A 22,824-nucleotide genomic window follows, 5' to 3' on the forward strand; every position below is an offset into this window, starting at 1 on the left:
CGCGAATGCTTTCGATAATCGACATTTCGCTGATAAGTTTGGCCAACTAAATATGGGAGAAGATTCGAGATTACAAGCTTCTGCTGACGACCACAACGTGGGTGTGTCAGAAAATCGTCTTCACAAACACACTCGTGTACTTGATGGAGCGGGTCATGGAAGTCGTTCGTTGAATATGGGTGAAGTGTTGATTCCTATTACCGACAGAAACGAACAACGAAACATTCCAGTGCATCCGGTTGAATTTCGGGGCAATCAGACGGCAAACGACCAAAGCGAGACAGGAGTTGGTAGCAGAAATGGACAACCGGTGTCGTGTAGTAATGTGCGTACCAATCAAAGGAGCGATAAAGAAGAAGATTACACAGATGGCCCGACAAATCGACAGCTGGCTGCTAGGCAGGTGATGGGGAAGGATTTACCGATGTTTTCGGGTAATCCGGAAGAATGGCCAATATGGATCAGTAACTTCCAGCGGTCTACTACAACTTGCGGTTTCTCCGACGACAAAAATCTCATCCGCCTTCAACGCTGTCTAAAGGGTTCAGCCCTTGAAGCAGTGCGCAGTCGACTACTTTGTCCCACAAGCGTACCCACGTCATTAAAACCTTGGAGATGCGGTACGGACGACCAGAAACACTCATTCGTTGCATGACAGAGCGAGTTCGGCATTTACCACCGCTGAAGGCAAATGATGTGGAGAGTATCATCGAATTTGGACTGGCGGTGGATAATTTGGTTCAGCATCTTGAGAACGTGGGACATCAGGCACATCTATCCAACCCATCACTGTTACATGACATGGTGGGCAAATTGCCTGTTGATTATCGGCTCAAATGGTCAGCCTTCAAATGCAGGAATCAAGATGTGGACTTGAGTACGTTTGGAATATTCATGTCAAATTTGGTAGAACTTGCTTACGATGTAGCAGATGACTTCCCATGTGCGAAGCCACAAAAGTCGAAAGTCAAGGAGCGTTCATTTGTCCAGACACACGCAGAGCCAGAATCGTCGTCCAAGAACAAACCAATCGGCAGCAATACTTCAGCAGGTTGGCGAACACCGAAGAAATCGTGCGTGGTGTGCAAAGCGGAAGGACACCGGGTTTCGGAATGCGGCAGGTTCAAATCGATGAATATCGACGGAAGATTGAAGGCGGTACATGAGAGCGGTCTTTGCAGGTCGTGTTTGAATTACCATGGAAAATGGCCATGCAAGACAGCAAAGGAATGCGGTATCAACGATTGCCGACTCAAACACCATTCTCTCTTACATTCCTCAAGCACAATCGTGCAGGCTGCCGTATCAACAAGTCATCTTAGTGAGTTGAAGACGTTAAGAGGACCGCTTTTCAGAATCATTCCTGTTACGTTATATGGGAAGAACTGCAAGGTGGACATCTATGCTTTCGTCGATGAAGGGTCGCAGATAACTTTGCTGGAGGATTCGGTTGCAGATCAACTTGGAATAGAGGGAACTACGGAGCCGCTGAACTTACAATGGACTGGTAACATCAAGCGCAGCTAACCAAATTCAAGGCGGATCAGTGCTCAGATTTCCGGTAGTGGATTTTCGAAGCAGTACATACTGGTTAATGCGCGTACCGTCGGCGGATTGTTGCTTCCCTCGCAAAATATGGACTACATCGAAATATCTAGAAAATATCCTCATCTGCGTGGTTTACCACTACAGAACTATAAGAAGGTGTTCCCAAAACTCTTGATCGGTCTTGACAACCTGAAACTCACCGTGCCGCTGGAAATCAGAGAAGGAAGGTGGGAAGAACCAATTGCCGCTAAGAGTCGCATTGGGTGGAGCATCTACGGATGTACGTCAGAGCCGCAATCAACAGTTGTCTGTGGGTTTCATGTTGGAGGATGGACCGATCCAGAGCAAGAACTAAACCAACTAGTTCGTGATTACATCACACTGGACAACATCGGCGTATCACACCCTTCTACTCCGCTGGAATCCGATGAAGACAAGCGAGCAAGGATGCTTCTGGAATCTACTACCCGAAGAGTCGACGGAGGTTTCGAAACGGGTTTGCTTTGGAAGTGGGACAACTTGCGGTTTCCAAGCAGCTATAGAATGGCGTACAAACGAATGTGCTCACTCGAGAGGCGCCTCAATAAAGATCCTGTTCTGTATGATCGAGTTCGGCAGCAGATACGAGACTACGAAGCAAAGGGGTATGCGCACAAGGCTACGGATTATGAATTGTCAACTACCGATCCAGATCAATGCTGGTACTTGCCACTGGGCATTGTCCTGAACCCGAAGAAACCGAACAAGTTGAGGATCATTTGGGATGCAGCTGCTACGGTCGATGGTGTTTCACTCAACTCGGCATTGCTGAAGGGTCCTGATTTCCTGACATCTCTTCCGTCGGTCATTGGCAACTTTCGACTGTACCGTTTTGCTCTAACCGGTGACATTAAGGAAATGTTCCATCGGTTCTTCATACGGATTCAGGATCGTCAGTTTCTGAGATTCCTGTTCAGAGACCGTTCAGGTCAAAATCCGGTGATCTACGTCATGGACGTAGCTATCTTCGGGGCTTCGTGCTCGCCGAGCTGCGCTCAGTACATCAAAAATTTGAACGCAAAAGAGTTCGAAGCGGATTTTCCACGAGCATCAGCGGCCATTATCCATCGCCATTACGTGGATGATTACCTGGATAGTTTCGGAACTGTGGAGGAAGCAATGAAGATTGGCAGCGAGGTCAAGAAAATTCACGCCAAAGGAGGGTTTGAGATCCGTAACTTCTTATCCAACGATCCAGCGATTGCAGCGCAAGTGGGAGATGAATCAACGACAGCGGAGAAGGATATCCGAGCGGAAAAAGATGAACGAATCGAGTCAGTATTAGGCATGAAGTGGATACCGAGCAGTGACACCTTTACCTATACGGTTTCCTTGCGAGACAACCTGAAGCATGTTCTGGATGAGTCTTATATCCCAACGAAACGAGAAGTCTTACGCACAGTAATGAGCTTCTTCGATCCAATGGGATTAATTGCGTTTTTCCTAATCCACGGAAGAATACTGATGCAGGATGTATGGGCGGCAGGTATTGGTTGGGATGATCAAATCAACGAGAAGCTGAGATTGCAGTGGAGGGACTGGATCAATCTCGTTCCAAACCTGGACACTCTGCGAATCCCGAGATGCTATTTTCCAGACGCTGTTGAGAAAACGTATTCATCTTTGCAAGTCCACGTATTCGTAGACGCAAGCAGATCTGCATATGCATGTGCTGCGTATTTCCGGGTCGAAACTACACAGGGTCCTGAGGTTAGTCTTGTAGCAGCGAGATCAAAAGTAGCTCCGTTGAAGATGCTGACGGTTCCACGACTCGAACTTCAAGCAGCTGTTCTAGGATCACGCCTTCTCAACAGCATCGTAGACATGCACGCTCTCCCTGTAACGAAGCGTGTACTATGGTCAGATTCCAGCACCGTTCTCGCATGGATTAGGTCAGACCAACGCCGCTATCACCAGTACGTGGGGTTCCGGATCGGGGAGATATTATCCACGACAGATGTCAGCGAATGGCGGAATATTGGATCGGTATTGAACGTATCGGATGATGCAACCAAATGGGGTTCCGGTCCAAATATCAGCTCTGACAGCCGGTGGTTTCTTTGGCCAGATTTTCTAAGGCAACCGGAAGAATCTTGGCCAGGCAGTGATGAACCGATAAATCCCACTGAAGAAGAGCTAATTGCTTGCAACGTGCATCGTTATGTACCGGAGTCGCTGATTAATACAAATAGGTTCAGTAAGTGGACGAAGCTACACAGAACTATGGCGTTCGTGCATCGATTCATCAATAATATTCAGCGGTCGCAGCGGAGAGAAGTACTGGTTCAAGGAGTTCTAACACAGGACGAATTGACACGTGCCGAAAATTCGTTGTGGAAACTAGCGCAGATGGACATCTTCCCATTGGAAATAGAAATTCTTAAAACGACGATGGGAGAACCGGAAGCTCGACATGGAATACTGCCGAAGTCTAGTACAATATACAAGCTGTGGCCGTTCATGGACAAGAATGGAGTGATACGCAAACGTAACCGATTGGGGAATGCTGAATGGATACCGTACGGAACCAAGTACCCGGTAATTCTGCCCAGCAAGCATCCAATCACATTTCTCCTCGTCGACTCATTCCATCGCCGTTTCCGTCACTGCAATCGTGAAACAGTTGTCAACGAGATAAGGCAGCTCTACGAGATTGCAAAACTGAGATCACTGGTTACGAAAGTCTCCGAAAGCTGTATCTGGTGTAGAGTTCTTCGCGCTTATCCACGCTCGCCGCCGATGGCGCCGCTGCCGAAGGTCCGGCTAACTCCGTATGTACGGCCGTTCACATACGTAGGCGTAGATTATTTTGGTCCAGTACTGGTGAAGGTTGGTCGCAGCAACGTTAAACGGTGGATAGCACTGTTCACCTGCTTGACTATCCGCGCTGTTCACCTGGAGGTTGTTCACAGTCTATCGAAGGAATCCTGCGTCATGGCTGTAAGAAGATTCATATCACGACGAGGTTCACCGGCTGAGATATTTAGCGACAACGGGACGAATTTTCACGGGGCGAACAATCAGCTGAAACGGGAGATGGAGGAACGCAACAATCATCTGGCTACAACCTTCACCAACTCTGCGACTCGTTGGTCGTTCAACCCGCCATCCGCACCACATATGGGTGGTGTGTGGGAGCGAATGGTTCGCTCGGTAAAGGCAGCAATCGGAACCATTTTGGAAGCGCAACGACGGGCGGATGACAAGGTTCTGGAAACGGTGATGATTGAAGCTGAGGCGATGATCAACACGAGACCGCTCACGTACATTCCGTTAGAGTCAGCCGATCAGGAAGCCTTAACCCATAACCATTTTTTTTTGGGGAGCTTAAGTGGAGTGAAACAACGTCCAACGATGCCCGTGGATTATCGTGCAACTTTGAACAGTGGATGGAAGCTTGCCCAGCACTTGACGGACGCAATATGGAAACGTTGGATCAAGGAGTACTTGCCGGTGATTTTGAGAAGGTCGAAGTGGTTCGAGGAAGTGAAGGAGATAGCGGAAGGAGATCTGGTGCTGATCGTGGACGATACGGTACGAAATCAGTGGATCAGAGGGAAGGTGGATAAGGTCATTCAAGGAAAGGATGGACGGGTTCGAAAGGCGTGGGTGCAGACGGCGAACGGAACATTACGGAGACCAGTGGTAAAGCTGGCGTTACTCGACGTCGTAGATGGTGGTAAACCGGAAGCCGAACATAATGGTTTACGGGCGGGGGAATGTGACGACGAGTACCCCTCGGCGCGTAACGATCGCTAGTTACCAGAGGGTAGCTACGCGCATCGATGAGCATTGCCGAACCCGCTGTAACGAAGAAATGTCATCTTGGTTTGACACGGAAGATCAGGCGAAAGAAACAAAATGTAAACATTGACAGTAAAAAGTTCGTCAAGTGCAAGTCATGTTTTATGCAGGCAGTTAATTTAATTAAAACTAGTTATAATATTTAAAAGGTAAAAAAAAATAGTAAATAAGTGTTTAGTTCCATAAACTGCAAGTAAATAATAAAGTAAATGTTGAAGTTAATATTAATTACAATGATAAATTTGTTCCTTATAGCAGAACACCTAACCTAACATTTGTAGTCACTAAAGGAAGTTAGTCGGAAGAAAAACTGAAAAATTGTAGGTAATTGATATTGTTAAGGTGATAATATTACTAAAAATAAAATTTAAATTACAGCTAAAGCTGTTCCCAACAAACTTCGAGTTTTACGGGACGCTCAAAGAAATCAGTTTCAACAACTGGTACTTAATGTTTTGTATTTTCAGACAGTAGTAAAAACTACAAAAAATCAAGATTCTACAATCAAGATTTTTAAAATAGACAAAAGCTTTAGTATTTTTTCATGATTCTAGACATTGAACAAACTCCTTCTAAACTATGAATTTGCTCAATGGAGATTTACGTAAATCCGCACTGAGACCAGAGAGACGAGACTATAAATTATACAGATTTTTTTTGCAGATTTTTGTCAGCCAGATATAGATTAAAAAAAAAAATTTGCGATGAAAATACAGATTGAAAAAAAATTGGCATCACTGTTGCTTGCAGGCAGCTTTTCATTGTGTACTGGAGAACACCACCAATCACAACGCGGTGATTGAATAAACACCGTTTGGTGAGACAAGATGGAAGTCAACTTTGAAATCTGTGTTAAGGATCTCACTTTTCTCAGGTAATCGTTGATAATTTTAATTAAAGGGCGAACACGAAATCATTGCGACACATTCAACAGGGCATAACTTTTTTACCATTGGGTAAAAATCAACCTAATTTTGCACACTTTCTCATTGATGTGTATTGTGTACATGCTGTCAAACTCGAAGTCGTGTTTTTCGATTCAACGAAAATGGAGGTGAACCAACGCGAGTTGAGAGAACAAATTCTTTCCAAACACCTGGAATTTCCTGACCTGTCGCACCGGCAGTTGGGAAAAATGTTGAACATTCACCATTCAACCGTCTCCAGAGTGTTGAAGCGGTTCCAGGAGCGGTTGACGTTGGACCACGGCAAAGGAGCTGGAAGAAAACCGGGACCGGAGAACAAAAAGACGGAGGGAAAGGTGAAGCGGATGATTAAAGGAAATCCCAACGTCTCAAGCCGTGATTTGGCTAAAAAGATCGGCATGTCGCAGAGCTACGTCCAGAATGCAAAGAAGAGAGCTGGACTACATACATACAAGGTACAGAACTTCCCAAACCGCGATGAGCGGCAACAATCGACGGCTAAAACTCGGGCACGGAAGCTCTACGAGAAGATGCTGACAAAATATGGCTGCTGTGTGATGGACAACGAAACGTATATAAAAGCCGATTTTAAGCAAATTCCGGGGTTGAAGTTTTTCACCGGCAAGAGCAAGTTCGATGTGGACGACAAATTTAAGAAGAAGAAAATGTCGAAGTTCGCCTCCAAATATCTCATTTGGCAGGCCATCTGCTCTTGCGGACTGAGGAGTGAGCCTTTCGTGACAAAGGGCACAGTAAATGGCGAGATCTACAAATCGGTGTGCCTCGAGAAGCGCCTTTTGCCGTTCTTGCAGCAGCACGACGAAGCTCCGCTATTTTGGCCAGATTTGGCATCATGACACTATTCTAAAAGTGTCCTGGAGTGGTATGAGGCCAATTCTGTCTATTTTGTTCCAAAGGACATGAATCCGCCAAACTGTCCGGAGCTGCGCCCGGTGGAGCAGTACTGGGCAATAATGAAGCGGGAACTTCGGAAGAGCAAGAAGACAGTCAAAGACGAGAAGAAAATGTTAAGAAAATGGAAAAAAAAAAAAAATGAGAAACTGGTACCGGATGACACTGTAAAGACTTTGATGGAGGGCATCAAGCGAAAATGCGTTCAATTTTACACTCAAGGCTCCATCGATTAACTTTTCTTTTGATTTTTTAAGTAAATATATGTATAAAACTACCCTAAAATTTTGGTTTGATTCTAAACATTATAAGAAAATTGGTATGACATTTTCGGTGTCGCAATAATTTCGTGTTCGCCCTTTATCATATTAACAGTTGCACATTCGTGCAATTTTGCAATAGTGACATTATGAAAATTATAAACTCTTAATTTTAACAGAATCGTAGAAAAAATTCCTATCGATTGGCGTATTAAGAATAAGAAAAATCCATCATCTCTTGATCAGAATAAGACTGACTTTGGTTGTTGAAATTGAAATCCCAATGTTGCCTTCAAGAACATGGTATGTTAGATTTAAACATATCTAGATAGATCTGGAATTAGGTAGCTTAGACAGCTTTTGTAAACAATGACTTCTTTCGATGATTTTTAGGAATTCAAGGTACGCCCATGATGTTGATTTGCGTGGGCGAGCTTTGACTTTGAAGACATCATCGAAAGAAGTCATTGTTTACAAAAGCTGTTACACCCTATTTCCAGGCCTATCTTGATATGAGAACTGACATCCGAATGATGACCTTGCCAAATGTCCAAAAAATACGGTTTTACAAATTAATGGTAATCCTGAAAAGGACAGTTTTGTCGTGATGGATGAGTAATGCTGAGCTATTAGGGTGTTAAACACATGTGAGGCTAGTGAGCACCCAACAAACATTGAATGTTAAAACAGTCCGCATCGTGCTCTCTTGCCGTGCGGATCTATTTGCTTTTTGCTTAAGGAAGTGTTACTACTACCTAAAGCTACAACAAATTTAAACAGCACTTTTCAGTGCTCAACCTGTAAAAATTTTTCTACCTTGTTCAACTCCTCTTATTCCTCTTCGATCCTTGTTTGGACCCTACCCGAGGTAATCCTTCTTGGATATCGATTTGGAAAATTCCTCTTCGATCCTTCAGATTCTTATAGTAATCTGCTTGGAAGTCGATTTGGATAAAAAATTACTGCCGCCATGGCGCCTAAACGCAAAAGAAAGGGGCAAACTCTTGACCCCCCTTCTGATGAAATTAATTTGAGTAATCAATTTGATTTGCTCACGGATGATGAGAATGATCCATCATCCAAGAAAAATTCTAGTAAACTTTCCCGGCTTAATGCCAAGAAAGAAAAGATTCCCCCTATTGTGATAACCACTACCGATTTCCATGCTCTTCGCATGGAACTTTTGAATTTCGTGAAAGTTAAGTTTTCACTACAAATTGGACGTCGGGGTGAATGCCGTGTATTGGCTGAAACCTTGGACGGATTTAAATGTCTTCTCAAGTATCTTACTGAGAAGAAGCACAAATTTTTTACTTACGACACCAAAACTGAACGTGTGTTCAAGGTTGTCATGAAAGGACTGCCCAGTGGTGAATCCCTGGATCAGATCAAAGATGAACTGGCAAAATTACTTGGAGTTGTGCCACTCCAAGTAATCAAAATGAAAATGAAATCCCGTCCTGGCGATTCGCGCAACGGGATTTCTAATGATTTTTATTTAGTTCACTTCAAGTCTAGTGAACTAAACAACCTTAAGGCCTTAGAAAAAGCTAGCCTTATGCTCCATGTCCGAGTGAAGTGGGAACACTTCAGGAAGACTGGAGGAAATTTCCAAAACCTCACCCAGTGCCGTAAGTGCCAGGGATGGGGTCACGGAACTAAAAATTGCTACATGCCAGCTAAATGCATGAATTGTGGTGATTCCTCTCACGCAAAGGACGACTGTCCTGTGAAGGAAGATCCTAAGAAATTTAAATGTTCAAATTGTGGTGAAAACCACAAATCCAATTTTTGGGAATGTAAGACTCGCAAAGCGATCCTACAATCTCGTTCTAACCGACAGGTAGGAAACGCTCCACGTTTCCGACCAGGTACAAATTCTTCTGCTGTTAACAACGGTCAGCGAGGAACAAATTCTACATTCGTACCCGTAGGTACAAATATCACCCCGGCTTCAAATTTTTCATCTGTACCTACTCCCCTCGCTGCTAACAATGTTCAGCGAGTTAATGGAGCTACCTATGCTGCTATTGCAGCGGGTAGAAATCAAAATACTAACCAACGTTCTAACGGGAATTTTGACAATTTTGACTTAGGAAGCATTACTGCCCCCAAAATGGAATTTTTACAGAATTCATTAATTGACATGATTTCTGATATGCTTAAATCTAACTCCATGTTTGATGCTATTCAAACTGGAGTAAAATTTGCAAATAATATTGTCATGACTTTAAAATTCAGTAATGGATTTTAAAGCATTAAATATTGTAAATTGGAATGCTCGATCTCTTAAAGATAATGAAGACGAGCTATTTAACTTTTTAAGAGTTCATAACGTGCATATTGCCGTTATAACTGAAACGTTCCTTAAACCTGACCATAAGGTTAAGAAGGACGCAAATTACTTGATTTATAGAAATGATCGTCTTGATGGACCCTGTGGTGGCGTTGCCATCATTATTCATAGACGAATCAAGCATGAAATTCTTTCTTCATTTGAAACCAAAGTTTTTGAAACTTTGGGAGTTTCTGTTGAAACAAAATTTGGACAACTTACGTTTATAGCTGCCTATTTGCCATTCCAATGCGTAGGCCAGAAAAAGAATTTTCTCAAGGGTGACCTCCAGAAACTTACCCGTCATAGGTCTAAATTCTTCATTATTGGTGATTTTAATGCAAAACACCGCTCATGGAATAATGCTCAAAGCAATTCCAATGGTAATATTCTGTTTGATGATTGTTCTGCAGGTTATTACACTATTCAATATCCAAACAGCCCAACATGCTTTTCTTCTGCAAGAAATCCCTCAACTATTGATTTGGTCTTAACTGATTCATGTCATCTTTGTAGCCAATTGGTTACCCATGCTGACTTCGGTTCTGATCACCTTCCAGTAACTTTTGAAATATCCCAAGAAATAATTTCTAATCCCAACAGCTTTACTTTCAATTACCATAGGGCTGATTGGGAGCAATATCGAACATTTATGGAATATAACTTCGATCCAAACATTCCTTTGCAAACCAAAGATGAAATTAATTATGCTCTCGAATCTCTGACTACTTCTATAGTTGAAGCAAGAGCTGCCTCAGTACCAAAATGCGAGGTTAAATTCGATTCAATTATAATAGACGATGATCTTCAGCTCTTGATCCGTCTTAAAAATGTCCGTAGGAGACAATTTCAAAGAACACGCGATCCTGCCATGAAAGTTATCTGGCGGGATTTGCAAAAACAAATTAAAAAGCGATTCTCTGCCCTGAGGAACAAAACTTTTGAAAATAATGTTTCTAAATTAGACCCGAGTTCCAAACCCTTTTGGAAACTCACAAAAATTTTGAAAAAACCTCAAAAGCCAATTCCAGCGCTTAAAGAAGGTGGTAAAATTTTGATCACAAATTTGGAAAAAGCTCAGAAACTTGCTAAGCAATTCGAGAGTTCCCATAATTTCAGTTTGGGTCTTACTAGTCCTATTGAGAATCAGGTTGCTCGGGATTTTCGGAATATTTTCTCCCGGGAAAATATTTTTGATGATTCCTGGGGGACTGATTTGGACGAAGTAAGGTCTATAACTAAAAAGTTTCAAAATATGAAAGCTCCAGGTGATGATGGAATTTTCTATATCCTCATCAAAAAACTCCCAGAGAGTACCTTGTCTTTCTTGGTAAAATTATTTAACAGATGTTTCCATTTGGCATACTTTCCTGATAAATGGAAAAATGTAAAAGTTGTTCCAATTTTGAAGCCGGATAAAAATCCAGCTGAAGCTTCTAGCTACCGTCCAATAAGTTTGCTTTCTTCAATAAGTAAACTTTTTGAAAAAATAATTTTGAATAGAATGATGCTTCACATCAATACGAACTCAATTTTTGCAAATGAGCAGTTTGGATTTCGCCATGGGCATTCAACTACTCATCAACTCTTGAGAGTTACCAATTTAATTCGTTCAAACAAATCTGAAGGCCACTCAACTGGAGTTGCTCTTCTAGACATAGAAAAAGCATTCGACAGTGTTTGGCATGAAGGTTTGATTGCTAAATTGAAAAAGTTTAATTTTCCACTTTACATTATGAAATTAGTTCAAAATTATTTAACTGACAGAACTCTGCAGGTAAATTATCAAAATTCCAAATCTAATCGACTACCTGTTAGAGCAGGAGTTCCTCAGGGTAGCATTCTTGGGCCTATATTGTATAACATTTTCACTTCGGACCTCCCTGATTTGCCTCAGGGTTGCCACAAATCTTTGTTCGCTGATGACACAGGCATTTCCGCTAAAGGAAGAAGTCTTCGTGTTATTTGCAGCAGACTTCAGAAAAGTTTAGATATTTTCTCTTCTTATTTACAAAAATGGAAGATTTCTCCCAACGCTTCCAAAACTCAACTTATAATATTTCCACATAAGCCCAGGGCTTCCTTTTTGAAACCTAGTAGTAGTCACATAGTCACTATGAACGGAGTTCCAATTTCCTGGTCAAACCAAGTGAAATATCTTGGATTAATACTTGACCAAAAATTAACTTTTAAAGATCACATTGAGGGCATTCAAGCCAAATGTAACAAATATATTAAATGTTTGTATCCTCTTATAAACAGGAAATCCAAACTTTGCCTGACGAATAAACTTCTAATATTTAAACAAGTTTTTAGACCGGCTATGCTTTACGCTGTGCCAATATGGTCTAGTTGTTGCACTACCAGGAAAAAAGCACTTCAAAGGATTCAGAACAAAATTCTGAAGATGATTTTGAAGTTGCCTCCCTGGTACAGTACTACCGAAGTACATAGAATTTCGAATGTTGAGACTTTAGCACAAATGTCCAACAAAATAATTAATAATTTCCGGCAAAAGTCGTTACAATCCTCAATTGCAACGATTAATTCCCTTTATACTTAGATAAGATTTAGTTTTAGTTATTTAGTTTTAAGCTATCAATTGTTATACTGACATGCAGGTTTAAAAAACCTGTTTAAAATACTGAATTGCCAAGACAGGAACAATGTAAAAACACTTAGATATATATCATAACAATTAAGGCTGGTAAGTTACTGTAGTAACTGGAGCACCTAGGTTAAAAATGAAATGTAATTTATTTTGAATTTGGAACAAATAAAGAGTTAAAAAAAAAAAAAAAAAAAAAAAAAATGCAAGAATACTGCAGCTTTCTAATTTTCCAAAAGCATAGAATATCTCCACCTACAACGTTGTTTGGGTAGCGGTGCCGGTGGTGCAGTGGTAAACGTGATTGCCTCTGACCCCAGCAGACCTGGGTTCAATCCCAGTCGGCGCCGCTGGGATGTTCTGAGGCATACGATCTCTGATCACGTCTTCCTTCGCAAGGGAAGTAAAACCGTTCAGGGTGGCCAGTGAATTTTCATTTTGAAATTCCCGGTTTTTTCCCGGTTTTCCCGGTTCAAACCTTAAGAATTTCCTGGTTGTTAATTTTCAACAAATAACGAAATTGAACGTTTTAAAAAAAAACGTGCTGAAAGGAATTTAATGAAATGATAAAAAGTGACACAAGAAGAAACTTTTCTTCAAAATTTGTGATTAATAGCAATCTGTGTAAAAACATAATTAAAAGGTGAGATTTTGAAAAATTTCAAGACCACAGATTTAAAAAAAGTGGTTATAACAAATTACAGAATCATCTATAGAATCTTGCGGACATGTCCTGGATTTTTTAGTAAAATTTAAAAGAATTCAAAGTGTTGATTTCAAACAAATATTGAGAAGGATTCCCACACAGTTTTCGAAGGACAAGTTCTGAGCAGAATTCCAGAATTATTCTGACATGAAGTCCTTAGAAATTGTTAGATGAATTTGGAGGGATTTCTGTGGAGAAGAATGCAAGTTCTAAATTAAATTGAAGGTAATTTTAGAAGATTTCAAAAGGAGTTGTAAAAAAAAACTTTAAGGAAAAATCCTACGTGATTCCGAGGAGACTTGAATGGGGATCGTGACAGATGAATTTCAAGAAGAATTCCAAGAGAATTGTGATCAGAATTCAACAAGGAACAGAGTTCTAAGAGTGTTCTGGCAATAATTTGCTGAACATTAGAAAAAAAAAGTTCTTTAAAATACTCCAAACGGTTTCTAAATAAAATTTCGAAAGATTTTTTTTCTGTTTTGAATAAAAAAGTTAAAACAACTGTTTGAAAAGATTTCCAAGGGAATCAAAGTCTCCGAATAGGTTCAAGGGAATTCTAAGAAGGATTTAATTTAAATTCTTAGAAGGGGTTTCAAGGAAATTCTAAAAAGAATTTAACGGTAATTATTACGTGGAGTGTTTTCTGGTTAATTGCCGAAAATTCCATGATAATTTAGAGCAGAGTTCCAAGTTAATTCTGGAATTCATACCACGAGCATTTTGAAAATGCAAACCTTGGAAAATAATATTTCGGTTTCAGTTTTTACAAATATGTGTTTCCAAAGTCCAGCATCTTCAATATTTTCTTTCAAGAACATCTGAAAATGAAACGACGAAAATCAATTTGCAATATTGCTGAGTGATTAAATTCTAAAAACAATAATACGGGAAACAGAAAAAAAATATACAGCAAATAGAGCAAGACATTCATTTGGTAAAGGATCACTCTATTTCAATGATTTATTCTGAAATTCTTGTGTAAAAATTTGTTCCTATGGTATGGTTAATTTATTTTTCCCGGATCTCTGGTCGAATTCCCGGGTTTTTCCGGGTTTTCCCGGTTACTTTTCAAATTCCCGGATATTTCCTGGTATTCCCGGTTTTCCCGGTTTGCTGGCCACCCTGGCCGTTGGTTCCCGGTTCATGAGTTTATGGGTCGATAGGAAGGGTCCAGGTGTGGAAGCTGCCTCCCTGGAGTCGGTGGCATTGGTGCTTAGCATGGAACTATCCACCTACCCTCTTCTAAAGATCATTCTCTAGCTAATAAATTATCACACTAAAGCTTCATGTTAGCATTTCCAACCAACTCTGAAAATCGCTAACTTCGCGTATGAAGTAACATAAAAACACTTTGAATGGAAAACAAGATAGAAGGAAAACAAATCATTTGTACTGAGAGGTAATTGTTTTGCATTATGTTTGCTTTAAAATAAAATGCTTGATATATAATGAGAGAGAGAAGGATTAGTATTTTCCATTTAATTCCACTACTTTATTTGCTTATCCTTGACAGATACGCGTATTTCGTCTACAATGTGCAGACTTCTTCAGTGTCTTGTACTAATACTCGACTTGTCGAGCCGAAAAAGCCGAATTTAAGCAAATTCCGGGGTTGGAGTTTTTCACCGGCAAGAGCAAGTTCGATGTGGACGACAAATTTAAGAAGAAGAAAATGTCGAAGTTCGCCTCCAAATATCTCATTTGGCAGGCCATCTGCTCTTGCGGACTGAGGAGTGAGCCTTTCGTGACAAAGGGCACAGTAAATGGCAAGATCTACAAATCTGAGTGTCTCGAGAAGCGCCTTTTGCCGTTCTTGCAGCAGCACGACGAAGCTCCGCTATTTTGGCCAGATTTGGCATCATGCCACTATTCTAAAAGTGTCCTGGAGTGGTATGAGGCCAATTCTGTCCATTTTGTTCCAAAGGACATGAATCCGCCAAACTGTCCGGAGCTGCGCCCGGTGGAGCAGTACTGGGCAATAATGAAGCGGGAACTTCGGAAGAGCAAGAAGACAGTCAAAGACGAGAAGGACATGTTAAGAAAATGGAAAAAAAAACTGAGAAACTGGTACCGGATGACACTGTAAAGACTTTGATGGAGGGCATCAAGCGAAAATGCGTTCAATTTTACACTCAAGGCTCCATCGATTAACTTTTCTTTTGATTTTTGAAGTAAATATATGTATAAAACTACCCCAAAATTTTGGTTTGATTCTAAACATTATAAGAAAATTGGCATGACATTTTCGGTGTCGCAATAATTTCGTGTTCGCCCTTTATCATATTAACAGTTGCACATTCGTGCAATTTTGCAATAGTGACATTTTGAAAAATTATAAACTCTTAATTTTAACAGAATCGTAGGAAAAATTCCTATCGATTGGCGTATTAAGAATAAGAAAAATCCATCATCTCTTGATCAGAATAAGACTGACTTTGGTTGTTGAAATTGAAATCCCAATGATGCCTTCAAGAACATGGTATGTTAGATTTAAACATATCTAGATAGATCTGGAATTAGGCGTAACAGCTTTTGTAAACAATGACTTCTTTCGATGATTTTAAGGAATTCAAGGCACGCCCACACAAACCAACATTACCCAGGTCTTACCCTACCCGATGGTGATGTTGATTTGCGGGGGCGAGCTTTGTCTTTCAAGACATCATCGAAAGAAGTCATTGTTTACAAAAGCTGTTACGCCTTATTTCCAGGTCTATCTTGATATGGGAACTGACATCCGAATTATGACCTTGACAAATGTCCAAAAAATACTCTTTTGCAAATTAATGGTGATCCTGAAAAGGACAGTTTTGTCGTGACGGTTGAGTAATGCTGAGCAATTAGGGTGTTAAACACATATGAGGCTAGTGAGCATTATGTTGTTTGGAATGAAGGTGACGCACTTGGCATAGATGGCCTACAGCGACTCACGAAGAGCTACTGATTCCAATCAATAGTGGTGCGGCTTCTTCCTCTTTCTATGGATGCTCATGTGGGCTGCCCTTTCGTTTTGTACTGGAAAACAATGTTAAACGCCACGCGCCGAAAGCACTGCTGATGCTGCAGCTGATGCCAATGACCAGACACCACCACACACGGTGATTGGAAATGAATCCGATCAGCGGTTGAGGCCAGTCTTGTTAGTTAGCTGCTTGCGGAGAGCCTTTCGTTGTGTACTGGAGAACACCTCCACCCACCACACGCGGTGACTGAATAAACACCGTCTGGAGAGACTGGATTGAATTTAACTTTGAAATCTGTGTTAGGGAAATCGCTTTTCGCAGGCAATCGGTGATAATTTTAATTATCATAGCAACAATTGCACATTCGTGCAATTAAAAAAAAAAAGCATTTTAAAAAATGGTAAAGTCTTCAATAAAACAGATGCGTAGAAATATTTCTGATCCATTGGTGATAAATGTATTGGAATTGGTCCAGGGGAAGCTCAGTTATTAATGTTCAAAATCTTTCATAGTTTTGTTACATGTTCCATTTTCAGTTTTCATAAAGTGTACCCCCATATAGAAATCACAGATAGCGGCGCCGGTGGTGTAGTGGTAAGCGTGATTACCTCTCACCCCAGCAGGCCTGGGTTCAATCCCAGTCGGCGCCGCCGGGATGTTCTGAGGCATAGCATTTCTGATCACGCCTTCCATCGGAAGGGAAGTAAAGCCAAGTTGATGGGTCGATAGGTAGGGTCCAGGTTTGGGAGCTGCCTTCCTGGCGTCGGTAGCATTGGTGCTCAACACGGAAAACAAGATTGACGAAAAACAAAGCAATGAAAAAAAAAGAAATCACAGACGTAGTCCTACCTCAAAAGTTACCATGACCTCAGGCATCGACATCATTGTAGCCAACCTAATATTTTTCGCTGATATTAAAAAAAAACCATAGCTTATGAATTTCAGTTACTAGTGACCAATGTGGTTGAAAATCATGCTCAATTTCGGCAGAAAAATCAAGATTTAGAAATGATTTAGAACAAAACATTGTGAATCAATTTTACATACATGCATGGAGGCTATACGAAGCAAACTAGGCATATCGATCAAAGTATATCATGCCTTAAATATTCTAACAGCAATGAATTCCATGCAATTTTTAAACGAATACTATATGGCCTTTGTTCCAATTGCTCAGCAGTCAACAAATTTTGAGTATGAAGAAATCCGGGATTCTTTTGATAAATCGAAACACAATATGAAAAGCTTCTAGAATGCGAACAGTTAGGGGAAATGGATGTAATATCGGCCTAAATGCCCCTAATTTGAGCCCATATATAAATTCAGCAATCAACTAAGTTTTCAATAGCGACCAAAAACATCCATTAGTACCGTTCCAATGACGCGTTCATTTATTTAAAATTGATAAACAGCAGATTTTTAGCTATGGGCCCAATATTAGATCTATAGGCCAACATTGAAGCCATTTCCCCTATTCCCTGTTTAATCTTTCGTAATCTTCTGACATATTCGAGTACTTCATATACATCTTGGCCAAAGATGCAAAATATCATGACACTCACTCGACAGCCATGGCAAACAACAATCACGCTCCTTACTGGCAAAGCTGATGATGAAAAGCACAACGAAAACAGTGAAGACTTCTGCAGTACGATCATGAGAAAAAGGGAAACCACAGAAGAAAATGAAAACAATGTCTACGTATTCCAAGTTCGTCTCGGCACGCGCGACTGTGTGAGTTACAAACAAAGCTGGCAAAATTAAACGGAAGTTGTTAGGCTCACTCACCAACACACTCACATAAGCAAGCAAAACAGTAACTGCTTCAAAACGAGCACGAATGAGTGTCGTGATTGTCGGGAATGGCCGGATCGGTGATGGATCACCACCGAAGACGACATTCACCAGTTGCTTTTTACTTCATGGATGGTCATGGAGAGTGCTTAGACAAGCACATTGATAGGAATGTACTAAGCATTGCTACCATCAGCTGTTTGACGATCAATTTTTTTCCGAAAACATTTCTTAAATTTGGCCCTCTTTACTTTGTCATCATTGTTGATATTCTGAAAAGTTACCACTTTGAAAATAAGACTATCCAATTTCATGTATCTCGAGCTAGTTTAAATTTTTCATCTGGAAAACATTGTAACTCAGATGGTCATTTCGAGCAGAAACTTTTCATGATGTCGCTGTCTATCCCAAATTCAACTTCATTACCCACCCTACGGCACAACCGCGTAGAACCTTCCTCAACAGAACCGCCCAGCCATCCCAGTCCCAACACATGTACAAAATTCTCTGTATCATTTTCAAATGGTTTATTAATAAATCACTGCCATGTTGGTAGCAATGTGGTCCCGACGGCATCGGACCCAATAAAAACAGAGAGAGTACCATGTGTGACCAAACACCCTTCGCACTATGCTGCAGCGTTTAAGTATATAAATACCACACCTAAGAGAGCGCAGCTGGGCGATTTCCCTCGTCTCCCACTTACACATAAAAATGTATGCATTCAATTTGGCTGGCGTGTTAAAAGAAGGAAAAACGGTTTTCCTCTAACGCCGAAAGACATGGTTGGAAAAGTGTCAAAACACACACATAACGTACCCTGTCCCCATCTCTCTTCGACTCTCACTCAAACTTTCCGAATTCAATTCAATACTCACGTTTCCACCCGGTCATCCAACAGGAACGGTTCCTTCAGTCTCGTTTTCAGCAGTCTTCCCAGTCGCACCATTCGACCCACTTCCACCAGCAGCCGCTCCCTACTGGTCAGGCACTTTCTCAGTCTCACTTTCCTCCGGCCGGACTCCTCGATCTCTCCGATCCGCAGCACATTATCCTTCAACTCGTACAGTTTGCTGCAGTGCTCCTCGACGCTCCGGTGGAACACGGCCGAAACCCGCAACCGGGTCATCTGCTCCTGGCTGACGGCCTGAAACTGCTTCCACGTGACCTGCAGGTTCTTGGTCATGTCGATGTTCCGATCGGTTTCCAACTTGCACGACTGCCTCAGCGCGAGCGACGCATTCAACAGCTGACAGCCGTAGTTGTACGTTCCCTTGGCCGTCTCCTGGAACGTCTGGTGTTCGTCCTTCTGCGCCTGAATCTCGTAGACGTTGGTCCCGACGTGCGTGTGCGATCGGATCATCACTTTGTACAAATCGTCCATCCACTGCAGGGCCGTCTCGGCGTCCGTTTCGTACTTGTAGATGTGGGTGATCTGATCCAGCGTCAGCCGCTGCAGTTCGACACTTTCGACGAAGATCCGCGAACGGGAGATGGTTGCATCCAGGATGTCCCGCACGTTGGCGATGTCTTCGCTGTAGTCCACCTCGACTTCCCGACCCACGGCATCCTTGACGGGCATCGACAGGATGTCGCTCAGCTTTTCACCCTCCTTGATGATTTCCTTCTCGACGGAGTCTGGAAGAAAAATGGGGGGAGTAAGAATTCGATTGATTCCAGAAATGTGTTTATTATGAAGTGGATTATCTCATCTGCGGTCTTCAGATCGAAGAATGTGAATTACAATTTGTTCGGTTGTAGTCCGTTTTGTAGATACTTCTAGTGTATTGTTCAGACCACTGTACAAAAACTGTTTTCTGAGGAGTGGATTCTATATATTATACAGTTGAATTTTGCTCGTTGGACTATCTTTAAGAAGACTGTAGCCCACCTAAATCGAAGTCAAACATCATTTCTGACAGTGCTGATTCCTTTTCGAGAGGCTCATGGATGAATAATTTGGTTAGTTGCTACGTCACCATGGTGTGCTTTGCGGGGGAAGTATTGTAATATTATGAGTACAAACCAAGGGATAAGTCACTCAGTACATTGTGCAGAAATTAGATTTGGCACAGCTTGGGCACGTCCATCAGCACAATCTCGTAGGCATTCGAGTGTAGTAAATAAGTAAAATGGGAGCACTGCTGGAAAACTGTCATTGAAGTTGTTCACAACATTACGTGCTGTTTGACTGTATATTCAGGAACATCCTCAATTGAATATACCAGAGGAACTCAGACTAGCAGTTTATTTCTCGGTTCACTTATAGATTTAAATCCGAAATGTAGGTTCTAGCGTGGGCTCGAGAGGAAGAGGCAGTTAATCAAACCCCATTAGTACCCTTATATCAAATAATGCTGTAACTCACACAAAACAAACTACAGAAATCATATTCATCATATTCTATATTCGGTCTCGAACAATAGTCCCCACCGGTTCCAACTCTTTCCGGCCGCTGATACACCGTTGCTTTTCACATCACGAAAGGCTAGGTTTCTAGTCTGCCTTTGAAGGCATTATCCTATGAACACAAGAAAAATTTCGCACACCCGTCACTTCTCGCGTCATCCTCAATCGGCTGACGAACGAAAACTATGAATTTGAGCATCATCTTCAACTGATCACATTCATGCAGTGTTGTTAACTTTTCATGCAGATCCGTAGATTTTGTTTCCATTGCGTTAAATATTGCTAAATTTAATGACCATTTTCCAAAAAGCCATTCAAAAAGAAATATTTTTTAAAGTGATTAAACCAGATATGGGAATTGTCGCGTTTGTCATTGACGCATGACAAGATACATAAAAAATGGTCATCCTGGAAAATTCTCGTCAAACAACAATTTCTTGTCGCACGACAAGATCACCACGACAAAATCAAGAATCCATCCAGTCGCGACTATCTATTCTAGTCATATGTCACTCATTCTGTTCCCTGAGACAAAGTCTATAGGTCGTTTAAAAATGAGGATCACGACAAGAAACCATCCATTCTAAAACGGAGGTCAGATTTAAAAAAAAGGCCGGAAATAATGTTATTTTCCTTCAATATTGGTTTATCCTATTTCAGAAAAAAAAAGTGGGAAATACTGCCAAATATACTTCAATATGTATATTTTCGGAATCGGGATGACGTCTCGAGACCAGAAATCGGTATCCAGCGCCATCTTGTAATTCAAGATGGCGGCTTCCGGTTTCAGAAAAGGTGGGAAATACTGCCAAATTCCCTTCAATATGTATATTTTTGGAATAGGGATGACGTCTAGAAACCGTAAATCGATTTCCGACGCCATTTTGAAATCCAAGATGGCGGCTTCTGATTTCAGAAAAATTGGGAAATACAGCAAATACCCTTCAATATGTCTATTTTCGGAATCGGGATGACGTCATTGACATCCAGCGCCATCTTGAAATCCATGGGTATTTTTGGAACGGACACAACTGAAAGCTGCCGAAAATCGATGTTTGGAATCCAAGATGGCGGCGTCCAGTTTTAGAAAAAGTGGGAAATACTGCCAAATTCCTTTTAATATGGATATTTCCGGAATCGGGATGACGTCTTGAGACCGAAAATCGATGTCCGACGCCATTGTTTAATCCAACATTGTGGCTCTCAGATTCTGAAAAACTATCATATACTATACAATATGGGTATTTACGGAACGGGTTCGATGAAAATATATGTCTGACAATATTTTGTAATCCAATATGGCGGCTCTCAGATTCAGAAAAAGTATCAAATTTGGGTATTTTCGGAACAAGTACTACACGGGGCCTCCCTTAGCTCAGTCGATAAAGGCGCAGCTACAAAGCAAGACCATGCTGGAGGTGGCTGGGTTCGAATCCCGGTTCGGTCTAGGAATTTTTCGGGTTGGAAAATTCCTCGACTTCCCTGGGCATAGAAGTATGATTGGACTTGCCACACAATCATATCAATGCAAAAATGGTACATACAGGCATCAAAAGCTCTCAATTAATAACTGTGGAAGTGCATCTAGAACACTAAGTTGAGAGCACGCAATAAGCTAATATGCGATATGCAATAAGCTTGAAATGCGAAGAAGAAGAAAGAAGAAGACTACACGTACATCCCGAAAATCGAGGTCTAACGCCAGTTTTGAATCCAAGATGATGGCAAGTGACTCTAGAAAAACTGTCAAATACCCTATAATATGGATATTTTCGGAACTGGGTCGACGTGTACATCCCAAAAATTGTTGTCTGACGCAATTTTGGAATCCATATGGATATTTTCGGTACAGGACGCGTGTATGATGCCAAAAATTGATGTCTGATACCATTTTGAAATCCAGAGTGGCGGCTTCCGGTTTCAGAAAAAGATATAAGTACAGTCAAATACCCTTCAATATGAATATTTTTGGAAAAGGAATGACGTCTAGAGAATTACATCTAAAAATAGAAAATGAGTGACCTGAAATCCAAAATGGCAGCTACAGGATGCAGGAAAAGTTGGAAATTCTGTCAAATACACATGCATGTGGGTATTTTGGGATTCGCGGTGGTAGCTACGGACTAGCAATTACTGTCCGATGCCATATTAAATTCCAAGATGGCAGCTTCTGGTTGCAGATAAATTGGATAGTAATGTTAAATACCCCCACAATATGGGTATATTTTGAAAGGGGACGATATGTAGAGGCTCAAAATTGATGTCCGACGCAATTTTGGAATCTAAGATGGCAGTCCTGTTTAAAAAAAAAAAACTGTCAAATACCCTTAAATAGACGGAAAATTGATGCTGTCGCCATTTCAGCATTCCAATTTTCGGCATCTGCACGTCAGCTTTGAGCCGAAAATATCCATATTGTAAAGTATTTTACAGTTTTTTCCACTTTTTCTGAAATCGGCAGCCGCCATCTTTGATTTCAAGATGGCGCTGGGCATCGATTTTTGGTCTCCATACATC

The 22,824-nt window shown here is 41.3% G+C and overlaps 1 protein-coding gene across 1 annotated transcript in view; it reads right to left on the reverse strand.

Moving 5' to 3' along the window:
• Nucleotides 1-22,824, reverse strand: part of LOC135708352 (SEC14 domain and spectrin repeat-containing protein 1-B) — a 96,302-nt gene that overhangs the window by 7,510 nt on the left and 65,968 nt on the right. Inside the window, exon 6 of the mRNA XM_065230408.1 lies at nt 18,777-19,536. Within this exon, the coding sequence (XP_065086480.1) occupies nt 18,777-19,536 (760 nt within the window). The remainder of the gene's footprint in view (nt 1-18,776; nt 19,537-22,824) is intronic.

Source organism: Ochlerotatus camptorhynchus, unplaced genomic scaffold (genome assembly GCF_037179485.1).
Source record: "Ochlerotatus camptorhynchus isolate MF236.1 unplaced genomic scaffold, CSIRO-AGI_Acam_v1.1 ptg000330l, whole genome shotgun sequence".
In the NCBI taxonomy this organism is placed as follows: Eukaryota; Metazoa; Arthropoda; class Insecta; order Diptera; family Culicidae; genus Ochlerotatus; species Ochlerotatus camptorhynchus.